This window comes from Eutrigla gurnardus (genome assembly GCF_963514095.1).
Source record: "Eutrigla gurnardus genome assembly, chromosome: 13".
NCBI lineage: Eukaryota > Metazoa > Chordata > Actinopteri > Perciformes > Triglidae > Eutrigla > Eutrigla gurnardus.
Window position 1 is genome coordinate 15,382,408 of NC_139936.1, and position 24,263 is coordinate 15,406,670.

Sequence of the window (24,263 nt, forward strand, 5' to 3'; positions counted from 1 at the left end):
CCGGAAATCTATCGCCGGTTTGCCGTCGAAATGTGTCCAGTGGCTTATTATTTTAAAGCAGCGATGGATGAGAGTAAAAAAAAATCAAAAATCAAAAAGCCGGCGTCAATGAGTTGTTACCAGAATTTAATAAGGGGAAGGGAGGGAGGCGCAGCGAAGGAAGCGTTGATGTAGGAGGAGGTTAAATATAGCAGAGCTAAAAGAGGAAGAATAGGAGAGACTGTAATTTCACAGAGGTTGGGGTTTTTATTCCCTTCTCTCGTTGGTTCTCCCGGCCGGCGTGCGGATGGGGGGGGGGGGCGCTGGGTTCGGAATGTATTTAGTGACAGGAAATACTGGCCAGCCCTAGATTTTTTTTTTGGTCCCGGTCTCTTAATCCACAGCAACGTGAGTGAGTGAAGGAAAAACATCACAGATGTACACGCCGTCTGCTGGAGTCAGAGAAACACTCACCGAGGGCACAAAGGCTGTAAACCAACAAACAACACGCAGTCGTACGTCTGGGTAGATACGAGTGCTGTGATGTGACGTTCAGGTCACAAATTCTGATTAAAAAAAAAAAAACCCAACAGTGGTGAATGTGGTCTGGAGAACATTGAGCCCACGTGAGGCCGAGTACGAGTGATTCTATGAAATGCCTCAACGTGTAGAGTCTTGTTACTCAGATACTCATCTCAGCCTCATCACCGACAGCTGACAGCTGAAGTCATGTAGTCTCCAACCTCCGTGAAGAACTGCAGCCTCCATACAAACTAGCTGTTATTACAGAATGAGAGAGGTTTTACATAATGTTGAGGGATTAAAGGAAGCCAAAGTCCTTTGTTGACAGAAAGATAACAGATGACTCTCTGGAGATGAACTGTGATTTCATTTTTGAGCTCTCAGCGTTTTGGTGATGGTTAAGTGAAGTCCGGCGTCACTTGTTGATCGGCTCGTCTGACTTCAGACTCGGCAGCGGTTGTGAAAGCGGTTCCTGTGACTCCGCAACGTGGCCTGAGCTGAGCTCTGGATGGACTTTGATCCAGGACTGGAGCTCCATAAGCCCCTGTGCACCCCTTGCTCCCGCCCAGGCCTGTGTGTGTACCTGGATTTGAATAGAAACCAGACAGCGATGCCCCCCCACCCCCCCTCCTCCTCTGTCACCACTCGCGTACGGGACAATGAGGATTTGTTAACGCTCAGCCTGTGAGCCTGCTGACACAAAGCGGACTGCCTCCCGGTCCCGGCCTGGAGTGGAGCAGGCTGAAGCGAAGGCGGGCAGGACACCAGCGGGGGGGCCGGGGTGGGGGTTGGGGGAGTGGGGGCAGTTTGCAGGGGTGGGATTAGCAGACAAGAGCTCTGGGTTGGGGGATGGGGCCTGAAAAGAACAGGAAATTACTGCCTTTGATGAGGCAGAGGCAGATTCGCAGGCTGAGCTGCTGCGGGCCTCTTCCCCCGGCCGTAAAAACCTGTCTGAGCACAAAATGTCAAAACACTTCAAGGCCCCGTGTGTCACTTCCCTCTGGCTACGACGGCGTTGTGAAGAATGTATGCAGGTGCCAAGCAAACACTTGCAAAACTTTGTGCCCCCCCCCCCCCCCTCAACTCGCTCACCCCTCTTCAGCCTTCCCGACCGCTTCCTCCCTTCAGACCGACCTTGTCATGGGAATCCTATTAAGCTCCATTTTCACAGCTCAATCTATATCACACTGTAGGAAAACCGCAGACATCGGCATTTATATTGAGCCTGCATTTAACGTTTAAAATACCACGCGATGTGGAAAATATTGTAAATAAACATCAAAGGCAGAGAGCCGAGATGGGGAGATAAATGGGAGTGTGAAATCTGGATTTCTCACGTTTCAATGACTAGGATTCGCCTTGGTTAAATAAAAAAATAACTTACACAACTTGATATCTGCCGGGTTTTTAGCTTCGTTTGACTCGAGCACAATCAAATATGACTTAATGTTTCTACCGACGCCCACCACATTTAAATCTCTTGTGCGTCTTAGAGGAGTGCCTTAGTGACTCGGTGTGTTTGCTGAGCGTGAGGCGAGATGGTAATGTGTGTTCAGTGAATATCAGGGTCGATTAGAGAGAGTCGTCTGGTCGGCAGCAGCAGATTAGACAGGCGGAGCAGATACAGGCCGCGGGCCGCTCGTCTGCCGCGCTGACCCACATCGCTGTGATGTGCACGTCACTTCCCATTACGCTGACAGTTGGACGGCACGTCAGCTGGGCCGGCCGTGATCTGCATACCCTCCCCGCGGGCGAGGTCCCGCTCAACATAACCTCACGCCGTCACACTCCAACCCGGCCATCCCGCCGCCCGCCGACAGGAAGTGTTGGATGAGTCACACCGAGGCATCGCCATCGCAGCAGCAGCAGCACTCTGTCCCAGCTGTGTGGGCAGATTTGGCATGTTAGCAGAACGTTGACCTCGATGCTAAGATGCTAATGTCTGAGCTTCAGGATGTCAAAGAAGTAAAAGCTTGTGACAGCACGTATCTAAATTAAAATCAGCTCTCCAGATTAAAGGCTGGCCGTGACAAATATCCAGATCAACAGCTTAAACATTTGTCAGAAGCATTTGTCAGAAGCATTTGTCAACGCGATGACTCGGCCCGGGTTCGTGGTCCCGTCGCTCTGAAGCAACGCCACGGCGGTTTATGTGTCTATGAAGGACAGGAAGCTGCTTAAGCTCATCACACTCAGGTTTCTGTCCCTCTGCAGGTGATGATGCGTGTGAGTGCAGAACACACAAAACGCAATATTGAATGTCAGTTCTCAATCTGACTTTTCAACGAGCACTTGGACCGAGAACCCGCGTCCCGGGCGCCTGTCATCGCCACGTCCCGGACCGTACTTGTGCCGCGGTGGCGTTCTGCAGCTGGCTGACAGAGACGGGTCTGTTTGCAGGCGGCCTCAAAGATAATTGGCAGCTACGGAGTGAAAAGCAGGCTCAGCAACAGATAAGAGCCGTGTGGAAAGCTCCATAATAATCACGGATTAGCAAATGATAAATCATGGGTTCACACAAGTGTGCTGTCAAGAGCTGCAGAGAGAGGTAGGAGAGAGATACGGAGGGAGAGAGAGGAGAGGGAGAGAGGGAATAGTAGTGACGACGTGGATGTTTTTGCTGTAATTCAAAAGAAAAACACAATAATAGCATCCAGCAGGTCAGCAGCAGAGGCAGGCAGAGAGGGGGAATGAGAAGAGAGGAGAAATTAAAAGCTCTGCCAACACTTCGGCTAATACAATCTTCTGCCTGTCAGATTACCTTCTTTAATCCAGAAAGGTTTAACGCCTCTTAGAAATGTGAAAGGAGACATGAATTCAGCAGAGATTTTCCTCGGCTACAGAGAGGAAGGTGGCGGGAAGGAGGGTTAAGTCTCTGAGCAACTCTCCAAAGCACCGGCCTCCACAACTCTGCTGCGCCGTCAGACTGTCTGCAGAGGATCAGCCGATTCGAAGCGCCGCAGCGTTCGACTCCAACACCCGAGAAACATCACACTTCTGTTTTCAACCATCGCCCGTCTCGTATATGCAGGAGGAGAAAACGATGAGCTTAAGTTTGGAGCTGATTGCGTAAACGGAGCACAAAACACAGTCCAGCACATTAAGGACACAGTGTCCCTACGAATGTAGAGAAACGCTCCTCTAGTGGTGCAACGTAGAGAAACGCTCCCATAGGGGTGCGACATAGAGAAACGCTCCTATAGTGGTGCAACGTAGAGAAACGCTCCTCTAGTGGTGCAACGTAGAGAAACGCTCCCATAGTGGTGCAACGTAGAGAAACGCTCCCATAGTGGTGCAATGTAGAGACATGCTCCCATAGTGGTTCAACGTAGAGAAACACTCCCCTAGTGGTGCAACGTAAAGAAATGCTCCCCTAGTGGTGCAACGTAAAGAAACGCTCCCCTAGTGGTGCAACGTAGAGAAACGCTCCTCTAGTGGTGCAACATAGAGAAACGCTCCCCTAGTGGTGCAACGTAGAGAAACGCTCCTCTAGTGGTGCAACATAGAGAAACGCTCCTCTAGTGTGTCTCCACATTCGTAGACTCGTATTCCTCTCTTTCCGCTCACATATTTGAGTTCAACACACTTAGAACTGTCACTTAAACCGTCACAAATGGAGGTGAATCCGGATCCAGGTCGTTCCCATGCTGCTCGCCCTGCAGCCTCCCACTGATAACGCCTGTGATTTTCTCTTCTCTCGCTGCCATTTCTAAATCTGGCAGCGAGGCATCCCCGCTCTGTTTTAAGAAAGAAGATGAAGGTGGTGGCCCGGTTCACTGCTCCCTGATGGCGTGCAGCGACTCTGAGTGCCAGACAGACGAGGGAGATGCTCGCCGAACAACACGCCACTGCACAGCCTTGACTCGGCAGATTTTTAAAAATGGAATATGCGCCAGAGTTATATAACCTTTTCTTTGGGTTTCCTTGCGGATACATGTGTTTGTGTTAGGCGACATATTTCTGCCGTGCTCTGATGACTCAATTAAGACCCGGAGATTCAAACTATGAGTTCCCTGAATGATGAAATATGATAGTTGGAGCGAGGATTTGGGGTGTGAGCTTTTACAATGCCAATGTTCAAAGGGGCCTGCGGGTCTGACCCGGGGATAACGTCTGCTTGAGATAAAAACGGGGCAGCAGGCTGCAGAGAGATGTCACGCTTAAATCCAGAAGACAACCACAAAGAGTTCTCTCATCCCGCTTTGTTAGAGATCCTCAACACTGCCGTGAAAAAGAGACGCGATACATATTCATCAGCCTCGCTGCTCATGACTTGAATGAGCCGACAAAGCTTTGGAGAGGAGACGAGGGTGACATACAGGCGTGCTGCCGGGTGGAGACGTCAACCAGAGCCAGACTGACGTGATCAAGAGCATCGATGGTGGGTTCAAAAGGTGCACAGCAGAGAGAGAAGACAGACAGGCAGACAGGCCGACATGTCAATCAGCGCTGGAAAGGGCGAGGAGAGCTACAGGGAGGAGGAGGTGGAGATGGGAGTCAGAACCAGCATATGTCACCGACAGGACAGAGTTACGGGTTAACGCTGGAGGGGAGATACGAGCTGGCTCTGCCGCCTTTAAGGTTGCAAATAAAACCCCTGGAGCCTTGGCAGGAGGATGCGTGGCACGTGGAGGCGGGGGTTTTCTCGAAAGGCCTGGCGCCCCGCCTGATGGCATCCCTGCTCTGGAGCGCCGCCAGCCTGAAGCCGGCTGCTTGTACGCTCAGCATCGGCGGTCACAAAACGCTCTACGCACCTCGAGACCCAAAGAGACACGCTGAGGCTCAAACCACACGCTAACCACGAAGGCAGAGTTCATTTCATTTTGCATGACAGAATGCTGCTATTTCATGCCAATAGTTTATATTTATAGAGATGAGATGATACAGAAACCACGACAACGGCAGTTGGAGTCCAGCCTCCAAAGTCGCATGTCGTCTCCTGTGAGTCTCCACTTTCATGGCCAAATAAAACTTGACAGAAGAATAATTAGAAAAACATGATCAGTTGTAATTTTTCCTCCCTCGAACATTCATCACTTTCAGTTTCAGGTCAAATGACATCATACTTTATGTTCATGAATATGGTGAATATTATTGCTAATAATTGGCCAAAATTGGTCTCTTCTATTGATCTAACCATGATTTACTTATTTTGTATCAGCACTGTTACATCACCAACCATTTCACTGTGACAGCTCAATATGGAAGATCTCTACGCTAAGCGCTAAATCACATTTAGACGTTTCCCATGCAGCAAAACGTCCGGTCTGACTTTAAGCTGATTTGGTGACTGACACTGTAATTAAGGCATATTTGTTGAATTTGATAGTTTGTCCATGAAAACCCTTCGGTCATGACAGGAACCAGTAGGTTTTACTGGAGTAGATGGACTGTCAGTCTGTAGAGGCTGGGGGGCTTTAGAGTCCTGGATCAGTTCCTGACTCAATCAGACTCAAGAATAACACTAGCGTATGGAAGTCATATGGAGGCAGAAAGGTTCCTCGTAGAACCTTTACCCTGAACACTAAGTCCAGGTTCCTGGTGTTCAGACTAAATCCACCTGAGGTTCTAGTCTGAGAATAGATTCCAACATGTATCCCATCCAAAGAAAAACCACAACGGTTACATTGATAAGTCTGCATGTGATTATCTACTTTCTGACCTCTGGTTGACCTTCTCACATGAGACACCAGTTAAACACCGTGTCAGATCCGGTGGTCCCAACGGACACTTTTGACATGCCGCCGTGAAGGATTCTCTGTGCATGTGTGTTTCACCAGCGCGGCGTCCTGGCTGCAGACCAGCGCGGCGTCCTGGCTGCAGACCAGCGCGGCGTCCTGGCTGCAGACCAGCGCGGCGTCCTGGCTGCAGAGCAGCCGGCGATGCAACACGACAGAGTACATTGTGTGCTTCTCATTGTCCAACCCTGGAATGTGCTGACGATGCAGAGTTCACGCTGGTTCACTCACACTGTTGCACTCTTCGCTCCGGCCCGTCTCGTGCACGCCCAGCCAGCATTTCTTACTTTTGCAAGTTTGTCAGTCACGCAAAGTTTCTGGGGAAACACACCAGCGGTGGTTTTATCAAGAAGCCCGACAGGAAAGAACGGCCACGCCTCAGTCTGATGAAGAAGTGGGCGGGTTAACATACGTTTCGCATAGGTTCCCCCATAGTAGCAGGCAGAGAGGAAGTCAAGTCAGATGAAGAAAGAGAGGGGGGGGGGGGATATTTGAGAATGAAAACAAGCCTGTGTTAGTCTCGGGCTCACAGCCAGACTGAACCGCTGCCAAAGGGGAAGCCATTGAAGCCCGAGCCAGAGGGACCCAACTAAATATAAATTCCCACCTTGTCCGTGAGTGGAAACACAGAGAGAAATTAGGGAACTGTAGAAGAATGTATTCTTTGAAAAGAAAAGGAGACAAGGAGGTTCTGAGACAAATCGAGGTTAAAAGAATAATCTCCAGCCATGACTTCTGCATTCAAACAGGAATATCAATGTAACACAAAAAATGTTGTCCAAAAAATAGCTTTTACCAATTATTTATACATTTCTTCAAAAGTTGCATCACATATTCACAACCTCCCTTTCAGGTTTCATCTTCAAATCAAAACCCCAACTCAAAACTGAAACAGAGACGTGATGCACAAGAAACTAAATACAACGATCCAAATCTTTTCTTCTGTGTCGACGGAAGCAAGAAAAACAAGGAGAGACAGACAGACAAGGAGAGACAGACAGAGGGAGCATTAATAAAACATGACTGCATAATTTTCCAACCTCAAAGAGGCGAACACAGGAAGGCGCGCTCCCAGAGCAGCAGCCGAGGTTCAGCTCCGGGTGAAGGGAACAGTAATCTCGAACTAGTTTAAACCGCCGAGCTCAGCAGCGTGCTCTGATCACACTTCGCCTCCTTTCACAAACCTCACTAACCTCTTCTTCTGTCCTGTTATTGATGGCATTTGTGCCTTTTTTTGTGCTGCAGGCTGAAGGTGAAAGAAGCTCGATGGAGACAGATGACAGTTTTTTAGTTCTGCAGAAAGTGAGGATGACAACAACGCAGGCGGCGTTCACCACTCCTGCAGGGATATTTAAGGAACCCCAAACCGTTACATCGCCACCCCTCCTCACTTACCTGAAGCTCCACGCTGACATGGTGGTGACGCACCTCAGCATGGAGTTGCTCCGCACGGGCCAAGAGAGACACACGTGCACACGCACACACACACAAACACACACACAAACACACAGCACGCTGCTATAGCAAGCTCGTCACTCTTGGTGACAGTTAGCATTACAGGGTTAGCCTTTAGCATTGTTTTAACCATCAAACAAACGGACAGACATGCGCTCCTTCCTGGCGCCCACAGTGAACATTCAACGCTGTCGGTGAGTTTGAGCTTTGACCAAAACCATCGACCGTTGACTGTACCCTGAGGGACGCCAAAGCACACACACCATCCTATGGAAACTACCACAGTCTTGCAGGTGTGCAACGGCCGAGATGCATCTCATCAGACCCCAGATCAGTTACGACGCGGGCGGCGTCCACTCTTAAGGCTGCGATAAACATTCATTGCTGTCGGTGGGTTTCTATGAGAATAACTCACTGATCAATGAATGCAGACTGCGGTTCAACACATCAGTAACGGCTTCGACGGGATCAACAGATACAACGAGCTGAAGGGAATGTGACTAATAAAGGTAACGTTGTTCATGGACATCATTTAGTCTTTTGTGTAAATCATTATGTTTCTGGTCTGTCCCGGTCTACGTGTTCTGGAAGATTTCAATGTCTCAGACAAATATTATACTTGTTTATTGAGCTTAAAACCAATTACTACCAGGATACATAAAGAATGAGAATGATTTGTAAGATTTTTTTAAATTACAGTGTGTTATACAAATAGCAAACGTTAGCGATGTGCGTTGGAGAGTGTGTATGTACGTTATTCTGTGTACGTAGCATTACGTGTTGTTTATTGTGTCGTTTATTTGAATAAATGCTACAACTTCTCCAGCCAAGTCACCGTGTCTTGCTTTCCACCTGCTAATTAAAGTGAGTTTGCCACGAAGTTAGCAACGACTTAAGTCAAGTTCACTTAAGGAGTACTGACCTTTAAGGTGGACCAACTAATGTAATTTCAGGCTGATTTTCAAGCTGCACGAAGTTGAATGGAAACCGATGGCTGCCTGAATTGTGGTAAAATGTAAAAAATGAGGAAGGTAGACTTTACTCCATTATATCTTTACAAACATTAGAGTTGTAGAGTTGACCATAAATATGACTCATACCAACTTTCCCTTCGTGAGCATTTTTTCATATTTCAGCGCTACGGTCACATGTCAGACAATAAAAAACAAATGTATGGTTTAGTACCAAGACCTAAATGATTAACAATTAAATGTTAGCATAATGTCCATAACATGTGTATTATTGTATGGACCGTTCATCCATGCAGGCAGCTGACGTATCATTCAAGTAGTTGCTTCAGCACGTTGCCTAAAGCAATTTCCCACCCAGAAGTTAAATTACTTTTCTACGATTTTCCACCATGTGTGACTGCATCCATAACCTCCAAATTGTATTTTGTTCTTGTTTGTTAATGTCGTAGTTACTGTTCTTTATATACTCTGATACGACCCGACCTAAAATCTCCCAAACTCCTCATGTCGACAGCAACGCTCTCGACTTAACGTGATATTCCAGGAATCCCACCAAGGCCAGGAGGAAGTCTGTCAGGCTGCTGTGGAGGTTGGATCTGGACCCAAATGTACAGCAGATGAATGTAAAGTAACTAAACATAACAGAAAGCAGTGAAAACTGCTTTAGTTCAAATGAACCCACTCAACATACACTATATTGCCAAAAGTATTCGCTCACCTTATGTTTAATATGACGTCGGTCCACCCTTTGCAGCTATAACAGCTTCAACATTTCTGGAAAGGCTTTCCACGAGGTTAAGAAGTGTGTTTATAGGAATTTTTTACCATTCTTCCAGAAGCGTATTTGTGAGGTCACGCACTGATGTTGGACGGGAAGGCCTGCCTCTCAGTCTCCACTCTAATTCATCCCAAAGGTGTTCTATCGGGTTGAGGTCAGGACTCTGTGCAGGCCTGTCAAGTTCATCCACACCAAACTCTCTCATCCATGTCTTTATGGACCTTGCTTTGTGCACTGGTGCACAGTCATGTTGGAACAGGAAGGGGCCATCCCCAAACTGTTCCCACAAAGTTAGCGATTGACTCTGCAGGAAGTTGGTGAACTCTGTGCACTATACACCTCAGCATCCGCTGACCTCGCTCCATCATTTTACGTGACCTACCACTTCTTGGCCGAGTTGCTGTCGTTCCCAATCGCTCCCACTTTGTTATAATCCCACTGACAGTTGACTGTGGAATATTTAGGAGTGAGGAAATTTCACGACTGGACTTGTTACACAGGTGGCATCCTATCACAGGACCACGCTGGAATTCACTGAGCTCCTGAGAGCAACCCATTCTTTCACTAATGTTTGTAGAAACAGTCTGCCTCGGTGCTTACACCTGTGGCCATGGAAGTGATTGGAACACCTGATTTCAATGATTTGGATGGGTGAGTGAATACTTTTGGCAATATAGTGTATATTCCTTTAAAACATGGGACAATCTGCGTCCACAATCCTTGGAAGGTTAATCAGCCTTGAGACCCCGTGTCAGTATGTAATTGGAGGAAATATAGGCATATGGAAATAAGCTTGCAGTAATTGCGCTGGAAGGTTATGTTAACATACGAGGACATTTCCAACACATTGGCGTTTTCCATAGAACACACAAAATGTTTCTTTACAGTGGAAAAGTGTCAGAGGGGACAGCTGTGTTAATAACTAACTAACAGCCACAGACAGACAGGCAGACCAAGGTGTCTATTAACAGTATCGTTGCATTTATATAAAAACTTTACATTGATATAATCTTCGAGTTTCAGGGTAAATTATTGGACAAGTGCAGCATTTAAAAAGCTCTGGAAAGTCGTGATACATAACTGACTTTAAATGAAGGATTAATCCAGAAATAAATAAGTGGATGAGTTGAGTGCAGCTTTGAGTAAAGTCGTATATCTGTGCGTGTGGAGCGGACGGATAGCGTTCGCTGCGTATATCAGGGCCACACAAACGGCGGCTTGTTTATCCCCGTGGAGTCGAGCTTTGTCATAACACACTGTGAAGTTATCGGCTCTGACACGGGAACAGCATGACCCACTTCTCCCCGACCTGGAAACACTCCGCGGGCTGACCCCGAGTCCAACGCCAACAAGGGTTGCATCAAGCAAAGAAGAAAAAAAAAAAAAAAAAAAAAAAGGGACGGTGAATCAAATCTAGGCTAATCATGAATTATTAAAGGCTAAAATGATAAGAAAGCACGGAGGTCAGCAGCAGCTCCCGAACACTCTGCAGCACTCCGCCATGTTCCAGCTCGGGACCCGTGGGAGGAGGAAGAGGCCTTTCTTCTTCACCCGCTCATCCATACATCCAGCTGAGTGAAACACAGCCCTCCGGCTAACAGTGAAATCCACTTTAAAAAGGAGCAGAAAAACAGCACAAAGGAACAAAGAGATCTGAAGTGTCTGCCTGCTCGGCTGTGCTGCACGTCTAAATGAAAACCTGGTGGTCTGAAGTGACTTTTGGACACAAGCACATGAAGTTAGCCCGGTTATGTGAGGACAAAGGAAAGGCATGTGCTGGGCTCTGTCCAAGTAGTTCCATATGGGTGTTGAGTTCACTGGGTCCAGGTGGCACGTGGGAGCATACATAACATGTAGGTCCAGCATGGAGCTGTCGCCCCCTTATGGCCTGAGACCTGCAGTGCTGCAGGAGGGCCGGCTGCTCTGGGCGGATCTGGTCACTGTGATTCCTGTCATATACTTGTTTTTTTATACTATCCATCTATCTATCTATCTATCTATCGGTGTGTGTGTGTGTGTGTGTGTGTGTGTGTGTGTGTGTGTGTGTGTCACACATAAACCTATATATCTATCCCAACAGATGCTTGTTAATATTTAGTGCACAGAGCTGAGAGTGCATGTAGATAAAGTGAGTGAAAGCACTCGGGGGGGCAAAGTTGAGGGAAGAAAGTGGCATCCTCAGGTGGTAATGATTAACCAGGACACAGAGGTATCCACCAAAAAAACCTCTAATCTCACAGATGACCTACTCGGCAGCCATTGGTCAGCCCGGTAGCTGGACACAATGGGGGGGGGGGGACAGAGCCGGGTCAGCCCAGAGTAAACTGGAGAGGGAGCCATGGAGGCCAAACATGTTCTGATACACGAAGGACAGAAAGCACAAACCTAAACGGTGACTTACAGCTGGAAACTTTACTGGAAACTTAATGATTGTCTGTGTGATTGAATATGTGCAGCTAGAGGTTTTATGGACACTGATAACATGGATCAATAACCATATGAGTATATAAAAATGACTATCTGCACGTCCGTGAAGATGGCAACGGCGCTCCAAGTTTAGGAGAAGGTTTCAGATGAAGTGACGAGAATATCAGAGCTGATGTTGGGACTTCCTCTGCAGGACTTGCGTTGAAAACAGCTGTTGCTAACTCAGCTATTTGGCCCCTGACCTGGGTGTTTTGGGCCCTGAATGGGGGTCTCCGAATTCCCACCCCTGTCAGAGCATTTACAAGCCTGAGCCCTGGCTCGGCCCCCCTTGACCCCAGCATCACCCTTGCCCAGTGCGTGCACCACGGCATCCTGGGAGGAGTAGATGGCCAGCGGAGAGTGTGAGTGGCCGCGGCCAAGAGCCCACCTCGTCAAGTTTACAACCCAATCAGGCTCAGCCTCATAAATCCCGCCTCCTTCTGCAGCGAGCAACAATGTCACTCATTCACCCCCCCCCCCAACACTCTCACAAGTTTATAGGAGGATGAGAAAGCCCCGTCCGGAGGAGAGATGCACACAAACAGGTCAGCAAGGAGTCATGGCGAGGTCAGCATCTTCTGAACTGTGTCCGACCTCTGACCCGCCCCCCCCCTATGGTGCCACCTGGCCCTCCGATGGCAGCCAGGGGAGTACTGAGTGAACTTCGCCTGAACCTGGAACTTAACATTGGACCATTGCCTCACCCCCAGACCATCGGCTCACCCCCAGACCATCGGCTCACCCCCGGACCATCGCCTCACTCCCGGACCATCGTCTCACCCCCAGACCATCGGCTCACCCCCGGACCATCGGATCACCCCCAGACCATCGCCTCACCCCTGGACCATCGCCTCACCCCCAGACCATCACCTCACCCCCGGACCATCGCCTCACCCCCAGACCATCGCTCCCACTTCACTGCAGAGACTCCCACAGTTCTAACGTTGTGGGTTTGCATTTAACCGTGATGATGACATCACTACACAGACGGAGGCAGACACAGAAAACAGAAATTAAAAAAAGGTATTTTTCATAATACTGTAAAAATCCTGTTATAAATCTGTATGAACATTTATTTTTGTCTCATAGTTTTTCTCCTGAAAAACCAGCCAGCAGACTCATCTCTGGGTTTTTTGAGTTCATACACCCTCTTGTGGATTTGACAGGAAATTAAAAGCCATTCAATAAGACGTCATCCCTCTACTTCACCACTAGATGGAGCTGCGATCTAATGATTTTTATAACAGTAGGAAGAAAAACTGGCCAAGACTAAAGTACAAGCAGGGATGATGTTTATGTTTCTCAGTGAATAAAGCATGAAGAGGGAAACTAAACTGGCTTGTTCCCGTCTGAGAAGAAAAGCAGATTTGATGTTTGGGACTTACCCATGCCGTCAGTGTGTTCGGCCTCCAGAGGACGGTCGCTGTAAAAACCTGCAAAGAAGAGGTTTCCACACTTCAGACACAATCAGGACTAGAGGTTTATTATGTGAACTCTGAGGAACCGTGCAAACATATGAGAAAGTAGGTAGAAGTAGTTTGTATTTAAATAGAATTACACGACACATTTGTCTTTGTAATACTGGATCAAGAAACAATGCAGCTGCACGATTAACCAGCGTTATAAATATTCTATTTACCAAATTTATGTGTATTCCAGCAGCAGTTCCCATATTAAATTCTTCGAGGATTGATGATTTATATCTGAGCCTATTAGCCAGCGTGTGTGCTGACACTGATATGGACTATCAGTCCGGTTCTGTCTGCTGTCTACATGAATTCCACTCATTTAAACTTTTAACAAGCTGCTCTCATGTCAGCCATCATACGCCGAAAACCAGTTTAATCACCAAACAAACAAGGACTGAAACACAACATTAACAATCAAAGTGCTTCCGTCTCTCAGATTTTAAGTTGAGATGACCTAATAAAATATGCAAACGTGTGCTTCGTCATCCATGACCACTTGATATGGACAGAAGAACAGACATTAACTGAATGAATGATAAATCAGGGACCACACTGACAGGACCAAATTAGATTTAATGTGAAGCCTGATATCGTCTGATTACTGTACATCGAACCATCCCAGAACAATCTGTCTGCTTCATATTGGTTACCCCCCCCCCCCTCACTTAATTTTTATACCCTTTCCCCCGTCGCCCCATCAGCAGCATGACCATCTGCACGATGCCGTCTGGACACACGGCGTCTCCTTCTCACTTACAAGGCACACACACACACACACACACACACAGAAATGGGGTGCAGCGCATAAGTTGTCGGTGCATCAGATCCCAGATCTGTGTCAGCGTACCACCCTGCTATCAACAGCTGTAGACCCCTGACCCGACACACGCCAGCTGACCCCCCCCCCCCCCCACACACACACACGCACACACAGTCAACAGCAGCATATGTTCTCCCAGGAGCATACACCAACACACACTGGCTCTGTTTCAACACACGTGCCTCATCGCCCTCAACACACACACTTATATATACACACACCACAAGATGATCAGATGTATTACTGCTACAGAGGATTAATCACGATTATATAATTTCGTTATGTATATATATATATAAAAATCCCCATTTTCTCTGTATATTGTTGTGGGAATAGAAAGATAAATGACAGAAAGGTGTTTATGCAGCAGATTTTTTTTTTCAGACCATGTACAAATACTGTACAAAATCTTGCTCCGACTACAAAGCTGAGTTTCCAGGAATAATAATAATAACCTATAAGGACGGTAAAAACAGGCCTTTGTGTTGATCAGAGAGAAAGCAGCCACAGTGTTTTAATTTGTGAGCTTTAAGTACAAAAGTTAATGTTTTCGCTGTTTAAACAGAGAAAATTTACCGTGTTATTTGATGTTATTTGATGTTATTTGATGTTATTTGATGTGACGAGCGATAAACTGGCGCTGAAAAACCTAGTAACCATAACAACCACTCAAGAAATAGGTGAGACTTGTGAAATCACCCATAAAAGGAAAATACAGCGCGGGAAATATTACATATTGATAAATAGCAATGAAAAATGAAACATGCTACAAACAAAACTCCCTACTATTCCAGGATTTCCCTGACCTGAACCCTGCAGGTTTATGTAAGAGTTTTTAAGCATATTTGGATGATTTATCATGATAATATCAGGAATGACAATGATTTTGTCCAGAGAACATGCTCATATTGCCCTGTAGCTCTGATGTTCCCGGTGATGGATTACCCAGCGAGGTTCAGTTTTCTACAAGGTTGATGTTGACTGAAATGTTGCTTCCCAGCACAAAGACATGACAGCATGCTTTGACAAAGCAGCGTTCCACTCATATAACGTTTCCACAGAAAGCCGACATCTGTCCAAGGACACACTGAGGAGATCGGACAGTCAGTCCTACTCAACCATCGTTCTCTTATTTTCTCTCTGCTGCTCTCAGGTCAGATCTTAATAACGGCATTCTGGATCAGGATTAAGCCTCGCTTCAGAGCAAGGCTGCTGGCTGATAATAGACCAGCGTGAAGAATGGAGCTCTGCAGTGTGTGGTCTCTGCTGCTAATCCTCACCTCAGTTTATTGACCATTATAGCCCAAGGCTTGGAAGGCTTCCAGCAGCCAATACAGCCAGAGCTGAAGCCCATTGTGTGTTGACAAAAAAAGGCTGCATCTTTAACCTTTCACCTCTAAAACCTCTGCAACCTCCGACACAATCACAATAACACACCGTCTCTTGTCCCTGCTGACGCCCTCCTCCATGATGGAAACAGGCTACGGAGGCCCAGATCTGCCTTCATATTGCTGCATCATCACATTTCTAGACTTATTTTTCATTATTAGACTTAACGAGTCCAGTAAGAGAACCGACGAGTTAAATAAAGTGTCTGCAATCATTGATTAGTATGATTATTGATGAATTTATTTTTTTGTATTATTCTAAATCATTTTATCAATAAGTTTCCAGATAAAATACCCTGAACAAAACAAAAAAATCACACAAAAAACACCTTCTCAGGAAAAACAATGGTGGTTAGAGTTGAAATGATAAATCGATAAACTGCAGCTGTGTGTGTGTGTGTGTGTGTGTGTGTGTGTGTGTGTGTGTGTGTGTGTGTGTGTGTGTGTGTGTGTGTGTGTGTGTGTGTGTGTGTGTATGTGTGTGTGTGTGAGAGAGTCTTATTTGCTAACCTTGTTTTTTCTTTTTGACAACAATGACTCATATTTCATCATTGTTTTTTACTTGTAAACAGAAGAAAAATATATATATGTATATATATATATATATATATATATATATATATATATATACACACACATACAAACATTATATATATCATATCGTACATATATAATAGATATATATCATCTTTTACATATAGTGTGTTTCCAATGAAGCAGTTGTTTTGAGTCTTTACATGACGCTTGAGTCAACAAGTCACATTCCTGACTACAAAGTGCCATATGGCGTGACGAGGCCACGATGTTCTGTAGAGGCTTCATCTGTGATGTACATGCAACAGAACCCCCCAACCTAAAGCCATTAGCACTGCCCAGGAATCCCTCCCCGACATTCATGCAGCCCCGGTATCAGTCCATCACTGTCCCCGCTCTGCTGGCCCAGATGGCTGCGTTCCGCATGGCCAGCAGAGGGAACGCCTGCCGGTCACCTGAGTAGGTTGGCCTCTGGCTGCCAGCCTGGTCCTGGACCAGGGACCCCTAGTCCAAACCACACAGCCGGCTCATCGCAGCGAGGGCATGATGACGGAGACGTAGAGTTTAGAGGAACCACTGAAGCCTGAATGAGGTCAAACGGCTCCTTTCAGCCTCTAACACCCGCTGAGTCTCCCCGTCACCACGAATAAACCCATTAAGAGGATATTCTGTCCTCTTTCACTGAGAACCACGAGCTAATGAAGCGACAGGAATAACAATCTAGATGTTTGACATCAAAATTAGTTTCATGTGGAAAAAAGTCATTTTTAAATTCACTTCGATATTTTGCAGCCTGACTTTAAGCTCAAATCCGCTCTCATCAATACTGATATAATTAATAGTAAACACTCGCTATCAGTTGATCATGGTGAATTTCTAGAATCGGGATAATCATATGGTCACAACTTTAAAAAAAAAAAAGCTGCATCCTGTAGTGTCATCACACCATCCATGTCAGCAGCACAGATGGGAAATGTAGTACGCTTACAGTTGTGGATTGTGTGATGTCAGCTTTTCCCTCAATCAATCAATCAATCAATCAATCCATCCATCCATCCATCACCCCTCCCAACTGTAAGATGGATGAGAGGAAGCAGCAGCTACAGATAGATCATTGTTTTCACTCGGTGGCTTGCTGAGAGGTCAGAGCGGAGAGGGCTGCCTCAGCCCTCGGGCAACACTCAAACCCCCCCTCCCTCCCCCTCTCCCCCCTCAGGAGGAGACACCCAAGCGTGACAGTAAGGAGGTTCAGACCGCCTCGAAACAGCAGATGGGTTATAAGTGGAGATATAGCAGCAATCCTTCATAATCACGGAGAGAAGACGTTCCAGCATCACAGAACCAGAAAGATTGTGACGTGTAACACGGCGGCGGTGTTGGTAGTGTGACACGTTCAATAAACTTCAGACACGATTCCCCCGATCACCCTGTTTAAGGTGCTGCTGGATCACTACCTAGCTGCTACTGAAGCATAATGTTCCTTTATGGGTCAGTGTTGCTTCCAGCAGGCCCGTATGAACTGCTGAAGGGGAGGGGCCTGATACCTTACACCTGCTGCAGGTAAACCCCAAATCAGACAATAGGCCTTTTTACACAGAGATCCCCCAGAATTATGTTCGGACACTTGCGTGTGGAAGCGAACAGCTGCTTGCTTCAGAAAGGGAAGACAGATGGAAACATTCTCAGTCTCGACCAGAACCAGGACCAGGACAAGGACCAGGACCAGGACCAGAACCATCTAAGAGAGCTTGTATTAACTTCTGAAATAAGACACTCATATATCAAACTGTCTCTCTGCATTAATACATTTAAAAGTATTTTATAAAGTGTTTTTTAAATAATAGGCATCATTTAGTCACTATGCAACAAATAGCTGGAATAAACGTCCTGAAGACATACATTTCTCCAAACTCCAAACACTTTTAAAACTAGACTGAAAACTTATATGTTCACCATAGCTTTCTGCTAAATCTTTTAATATCTGCACTGTTTTTATTATTGCAAATATGTTTTTATTCTCCTTGTCTTTCTGTAATGCATTTTAATTTTGCCTTTTTCTTTTAATTCTTCTATTTTTTTTCACTTTATTGTATGACATGTTATGATGTGAAGCACTTTGAGTCTGCCTTGTGTACGAAATGTGGGACTTAGCCTCGGTACGTGGGGCCCCAACTCTACCGCTGAACTACCCTGGTGCCCCTGTATGAATTTGATTAGTAACCGTCCTCTAAATTGCATCCGTCAGCTTTTCCAATATTCACATTAGGTTTGCTGTATCAGGCATCACTTGGGCCATTTATTTATTTGTTATCTATAATTCTGTCTATTCTTACTATTCTGCACCAACGTTTTTAATAAAATGACAGGAGTTTACAAAAATAGGTTAGGATGTATGGAATGACTCAAAAACAGGCTGTGTGGTGATGAACGTCGTTGGAGAAATGAAACATATTGTGATAGAAGGTTCTGGATGGCTTTCTTGGTGAATATTACGAATGACAGATTGCAAAGGAACTTAAGATGTGGCTTTGCAGAGCGCTCCGCGGCCCTCATCCATTTGACCTCTACACCTGACCTTTGACCTCTGTGTGTAACACAGTGCAGCACAATGTCGACTCTGTCCTCCCCACTGCTCCCGGCTGACAAAGCACACCACTCAAGTTCACCCGTCTCCCGACTCGCGGGCGCACGCGTTGACCGGCAGCGCTACGCCGTCTGATCGGCAGGAAGTGACGCTTCATTTACTGGAGATCTGTTACATTCTTATCCTGCATGCTCCGATGATGCAGGTCGAGTTTTACTGGAAATCTGTGCAGACGCGACTCGTCAGTAAAGATAGTCATGTTATCTGTGTTTTTCTCCTGACTCAGAGAACAACACAAACTCTTGGGAACTACATAAAGCCAAGAGTGTGACGTATTACGACGTGATGACGGATGTATGAGAGGAAACGGCGCTCAGACCCGGAGCAGCGTGAGTCCAGGCCAGCAGGGGGACCAGGGAGGGGGGCAACCGGGCTTCGGCACGGATCAACTGAGCCTAGTAGTAATAATAATAATAATACATTGTATTTAAGTTTTGTTAAGTGTGAGTTGGTCCTCACTCTCAAAAAAAGCGAATATGTGTATTTCACAAAATATTGAGGTTTTCTTTCACAGAAAAAAGTCAAACAGCACTTTGAAGGTGGGAAGGTGAAGACGTGGGACGTTGTGAAAATGTTACATCAGGATTATCCTGGCCAAGATAATTGTGATCCACAATATTATCTCAATTAGCATCAAAATATATCTTAAGATGGCAGTAAAACATACTGGAATCACTTTAAATTTGGTAAATAAACTAATATTTATATTGCGACACAGAAAAGACAAGAAAGTTTCCGGCAGAAATAAACAATACCATTTTTTTTTAAATGGCAATGTATAATGTATAAATGTATAAGTCTGTTCATTGATATGATACTTGTATTATTTATCTTGATCTGTGATCAAATCTCATCGTCGCCCCAGTAGGATCATCACATGACAATATATAACTTCTAAATATGATGACAAATAAACCAAAGCTTAAACATACATTAAAATTAGGTTCATAATTAAGCACTGGCTTTTTATCTAATTTATTGTATCATAAATATGTGATGAATAGGATTAATCATTGATGGACATTTGAGGGTTATAGTTAAGCCGTCTTTTTATTTAATGCGACAATGATGAGCATAACGCAGCCTTTCAGATCAAACAATGGGCTGAAGGCCACGTTTTATAGCCATTGTGCTCTCATCAGTGTATGTTATGTTAAGCTAATGAATGTATGTCTTTATCTGTGCTAATCCCGGCGGGCAGGCTAAGGGTCACGCAGTGGTCAGGGGGGGGCGGGGGCTCCATCATCGCCACTTGACACGCTCAAAGGAGCGACTTCCCTTTCATCATACCGGGGGTCAGAGTTTTACTGCCGCAGAGCTGGCAGCGTGCTGCACCGTGCACACTGCGGCGAGGAGCACCATCTGATAATCATCATCGTACAAAACCAAACCAGGGTCGCCCTGCTGCTCACAGTCAGCTGTATCTCACTGCTGGTTAATGTCCCGCGGACCTCTGACCAGGTCTGACCAGGTCTGACCGGGTCTGACAAGGTCTGACCGGGTCTGACCCTGACCAGGTCTGACCCTGACCAGGTCTGACACTGCAGCAGAGTCACACACCCAAGTTTTGGTTGAAACCAGTTCAAAAGTCATACGCTGTTAATTCAAGTGTCCCTGTAGTGACCATGTGACCATTTTTTTTTTTCCTTTGTCAGCAGTTGGCTTACTCGCAGACAATGTCATTTTACCAATCACAGATTATAAAATGCCTCCTACTAAAACTAATATCAATGCCCATCATGCACTGCACCATGTAATGAAACAGCAGCTGATCACCTTTAGAAGTCATTTCACGAACAGCAGTGACGGCTCGATGTTGTGGCAGCAATCTGACCATAATGTACTAAATGAACATCATGCTGGAATGAAGAAGACTGGAAACTAGAGATTGAGATCATAAACTCATGTTTACAATGTTAACTGAGATAATAAATCAAGAGAGAAGGAGGGTCATTTTCTCATAGACTTCAATCAGAGAGGAGTCCCCCCCTGGTGGCCAAAATGTCAATTTAAGGCACTTTAGCCCTGGCTTCACTTTTCAGAACCGGAGGTTGCCTCCTGCATTTTATAGACTAAATAATTCAATCAACAAGCGGAAAAAATAGACAGATTAATCGACAGTGGAAGGAAGGAACACACAAACACACACGGTTGTTAAAAACAGATACTCAAGTGAGCAATCAGGGAATGTTTGTGTGTGTGTGTGTGTTTGTGTGTGTGTTAATGAGAACAGTAACTGTTTAGCAGATTCCTGTCAAAGTAGCCGATGTGAACAGCTCTGTGTGTCTTTTCTGTTGACTGTGAAATGACTGGAAATGATGAGGATGACTGTTCTGAGGAGCAGCTCATTAGCAGCTGTTAGATCCTCGGACTGTTCCGGGATCCAGCTAGCAAACATGAGAGCAGCCTCACTGCCAGGCCGGCCTGTAGCTCATGGATCAAGTGGAGGCTGTAAATACTTTCCTGGGTTACGTGGAGGTCAGCGGAGAGCAGGCCATTAATGCTTCAAGAGCAACATCCCACTGACCCTGGTCACCGTTCCCATAGTGCTCGCTGCCTCCTCCCCCACCTGTCCATCACAGGCAACAACAAAACAACTAAATCACAGGCCCAGCCTCGGCTCGGTGGATTTTACCAAGCTGGACTCACTGGATCTAGCAAGACCCACGTGGGCTGGTTTACCACAGCTGGAGGAACCCAAAATAAGCCATTTAGCAGTGATTTATTATCAATAACCAGATGAAAAGGATGCTGAAATAACTCCATAATGATGGTGATCAGTAAAAGTGTGAAGTCATGCTTTATTAGGTCTGTCTGCATCTGCAAGATGACAAGCTAACTACTTTTAAAGGGCTTGTTTTCTGAATGGACTCTGGTTGATGGGTGCTAGGCTATGCTAACATTAGCTGCTCCATAAACACTCCAAATAAGGTCATTTAGACATAAATACGGCAGAGCCTTTGTGGTTTGGACCAGACAGGCCGTAATGTCAGCATCACATGAATCTCCTACATTGAAATATTTAAACTGACACGCAGACGTAGATTCATTAGGATCTGAACCTGTTGCTGGTTGCTGATGTTGTTGCATCATCATCATCATCATCATCATCATCAACTGACCCTCGTGTGTTGCCTGGAAACCACATCATCAGAATGAGTGATATTCAGCCTGCAGAATGAGGAGCCTGAGGAGTGTATGTTCATGAATTGTAAATAAGCGTAATTAATGCCTCAATAATAACATATAAGGTGACTCATCCTGCTACATGTAGGAATGGGATGATATGAAATATGACTATCCTGCCATAATTATTGTTATTCATTATCGTCCAATCATGCTTAAAACTGGCACTAAACATACTGGAATCACTTTACATGTTGTTTGGAAACAAATCATTTTATTGTGTCACAGATGAGACGAAGTTAAAATAAGTATCTTAAATAATATCATAAATCATAAGGTCTCCCTGCATAAATAAAGGATAAATAACGATATATCGCCACATCGAAGTGATCGATGACGGCAACAGGAAGGGGTCAAAAAATGTCATATGTTCATATTGTACACTTCAGAATCAATAGCCAAAATACATTTATGCTGCATCACTATAGGCTATATGAATACATTTAGAATTATAATATCCTAATTAGAATTGCAGAGTCAAATAAGATAATGTCAACATTATTATGGAATGTATAATTAATTTAGGGTTTTCTAACTCAAAACTGCTTTAAAGTTACAATAAATGTACAATCCATTAGAGAAAAAGGTAGACTTGGATCACAGCAGACTGGATTACTCAGAGAGTGTGTTCAACACAGAAGAGAATATTTCATATGCAAAAAAATGTTCTAATGTAATCACATCTTCTCACTGGGATTCTGTTTTTAAACTTAAACTGGAAAAAAAATCAAATGTAATTTACTCTCATGGCAAATTTCCATTAATACATTGTTTTAATATTATAAATATATATGTAACATATAAATGTCATTAAGGTCGTACACAAGAATATTCCTGTATTCTTTGTTTACATGATATTTTAAAATGTAAGTGATATTTAGAGATTAATTTTTTGTATCTAAATGGAAAGAATAATTTACAACACTAATCATTTCTGGAAGAATATCAATATATCCATGTCTTGATAAATAAGTGAAGGTTTAATGAAACTCATTATTTTACTTTGTAAGTGTGTGAGCACTATTTCGGTTTTAATTTCTTATTAATTTAACTAAAAAATAATTTCCATCGATCCTCTCAATAAAAAAATTGCTAATTACTTTGAATTTGTTCATAAAGCAGTAAGAAAAGCAATACTGTAATTTATTTTTATGTGTCATTATAATGAAGCCTGGATGATCAATCCAACTTAAATAAATAAATCTTATACACCAGAGCCAAATGATGATTCTTTCCTTTTTCCTGCCTGACGTCTCTTTGTTACATACAGACTCACTCTGATCACACTTTCATTCATCAAAACGTGTCTTTAGATGGAGAAACCATCTGCTGCGGAGCGCCGCCAGATAAATCACTCTGTTTGAAATGCTAATCAGCCGGCCTAAGAATCTTCTTCAATCTGGGGAAATTATCTTGGAAAGAGTCCCAAGATTTACTCTCTGGTTTTAAACGGTTTAAAACTAATGAAAAACTGAGATAATTTCTAATTTATCTCGTTTAAAAACAGAGAGACATATCTGATTCTCCCTGAGTCAGGACTGGGGGATTGAAGAAAGATTAATCTGAATTGGAAATATAGAAACTGATGAATTGTAACTGCAACATTTAACATTTAGATATTCTAGAAGACACAAATGGACTCTGAAAGAACTGAATTTACTTGTAAATTTGAAGCAATTCAAACATCCTTATTTTTTACAGTCACAACTTCCATTCAGATTAAACAGGAATCAAAATACATGATTCAATTATTTTATCACTATTATATACACTGAAGAGTCAAATCAGAATCAAATCCAAAAGAAGATTCATCTCTTGCATTGTTTCTTTAACACTTCTGTTTTTAAAGAACAATCTAATCTCAACACAAATGTTTTGCAGAGCTGCAAAATATAATGTATTAATAAATTGGATTGGTGAAAATAAATTAAACGAAAAAGAGCTATTTAGAGAAATGTTTCAGGTATTTTACAGGCAGAAATGTTTTTAACCATTTCATTATAGACTGAATATCTTTGTGCTTTTTCACAACTATTTAAAAATCACTCATTTGATCTGATGTGTTTGTAGGGGGGGGGGGGGGGGGGGGGCAGCTCTGTCACTGTGCTGCTGTTGACTCAGATCTCCTGATAGGAGTCAAGTTAAGAAGAAAACAGGACATGATGGATCACATCTGCCTGCATGCCCCCCTCCACCCACCAGCAGCCCCTCCCCCTTTACTGTACTCTCCCTGGCTCATCATTCAAGCGTCACAGCGGGGGGTTTCGCATCCTGTCCCCGTCCCACCCACTGCCCAGCACCCCCCCATCCAGC

At 44.8% G+C, this 24,263-nt stretch overlaps 1 protein-coding gene across 1 annotated transcript in view; it reads right to left on the bottom strand.

Moving 5' to 3' along the window:
- The window catches only part of nr6a1a (nuclear receptor subfamily 6, group A, member 1a), a 58,708-nt gene that overhangs the window by 32,075 nt on the left and 2,370 nt on the right, over window positions 1-24,263 (bottom strand). Inside the window, exon 2 of the mRNA XM_084023864.1 lies at window positions 13,295-13,342. Within this exon, the coding sequence (XP_083879990.1) occupies window positions 13,295-13,342 (48 nt within the window). The remainder of the gene's footprint in view (window positions 1-13,294; window positions 13,343-24,263) is intronic.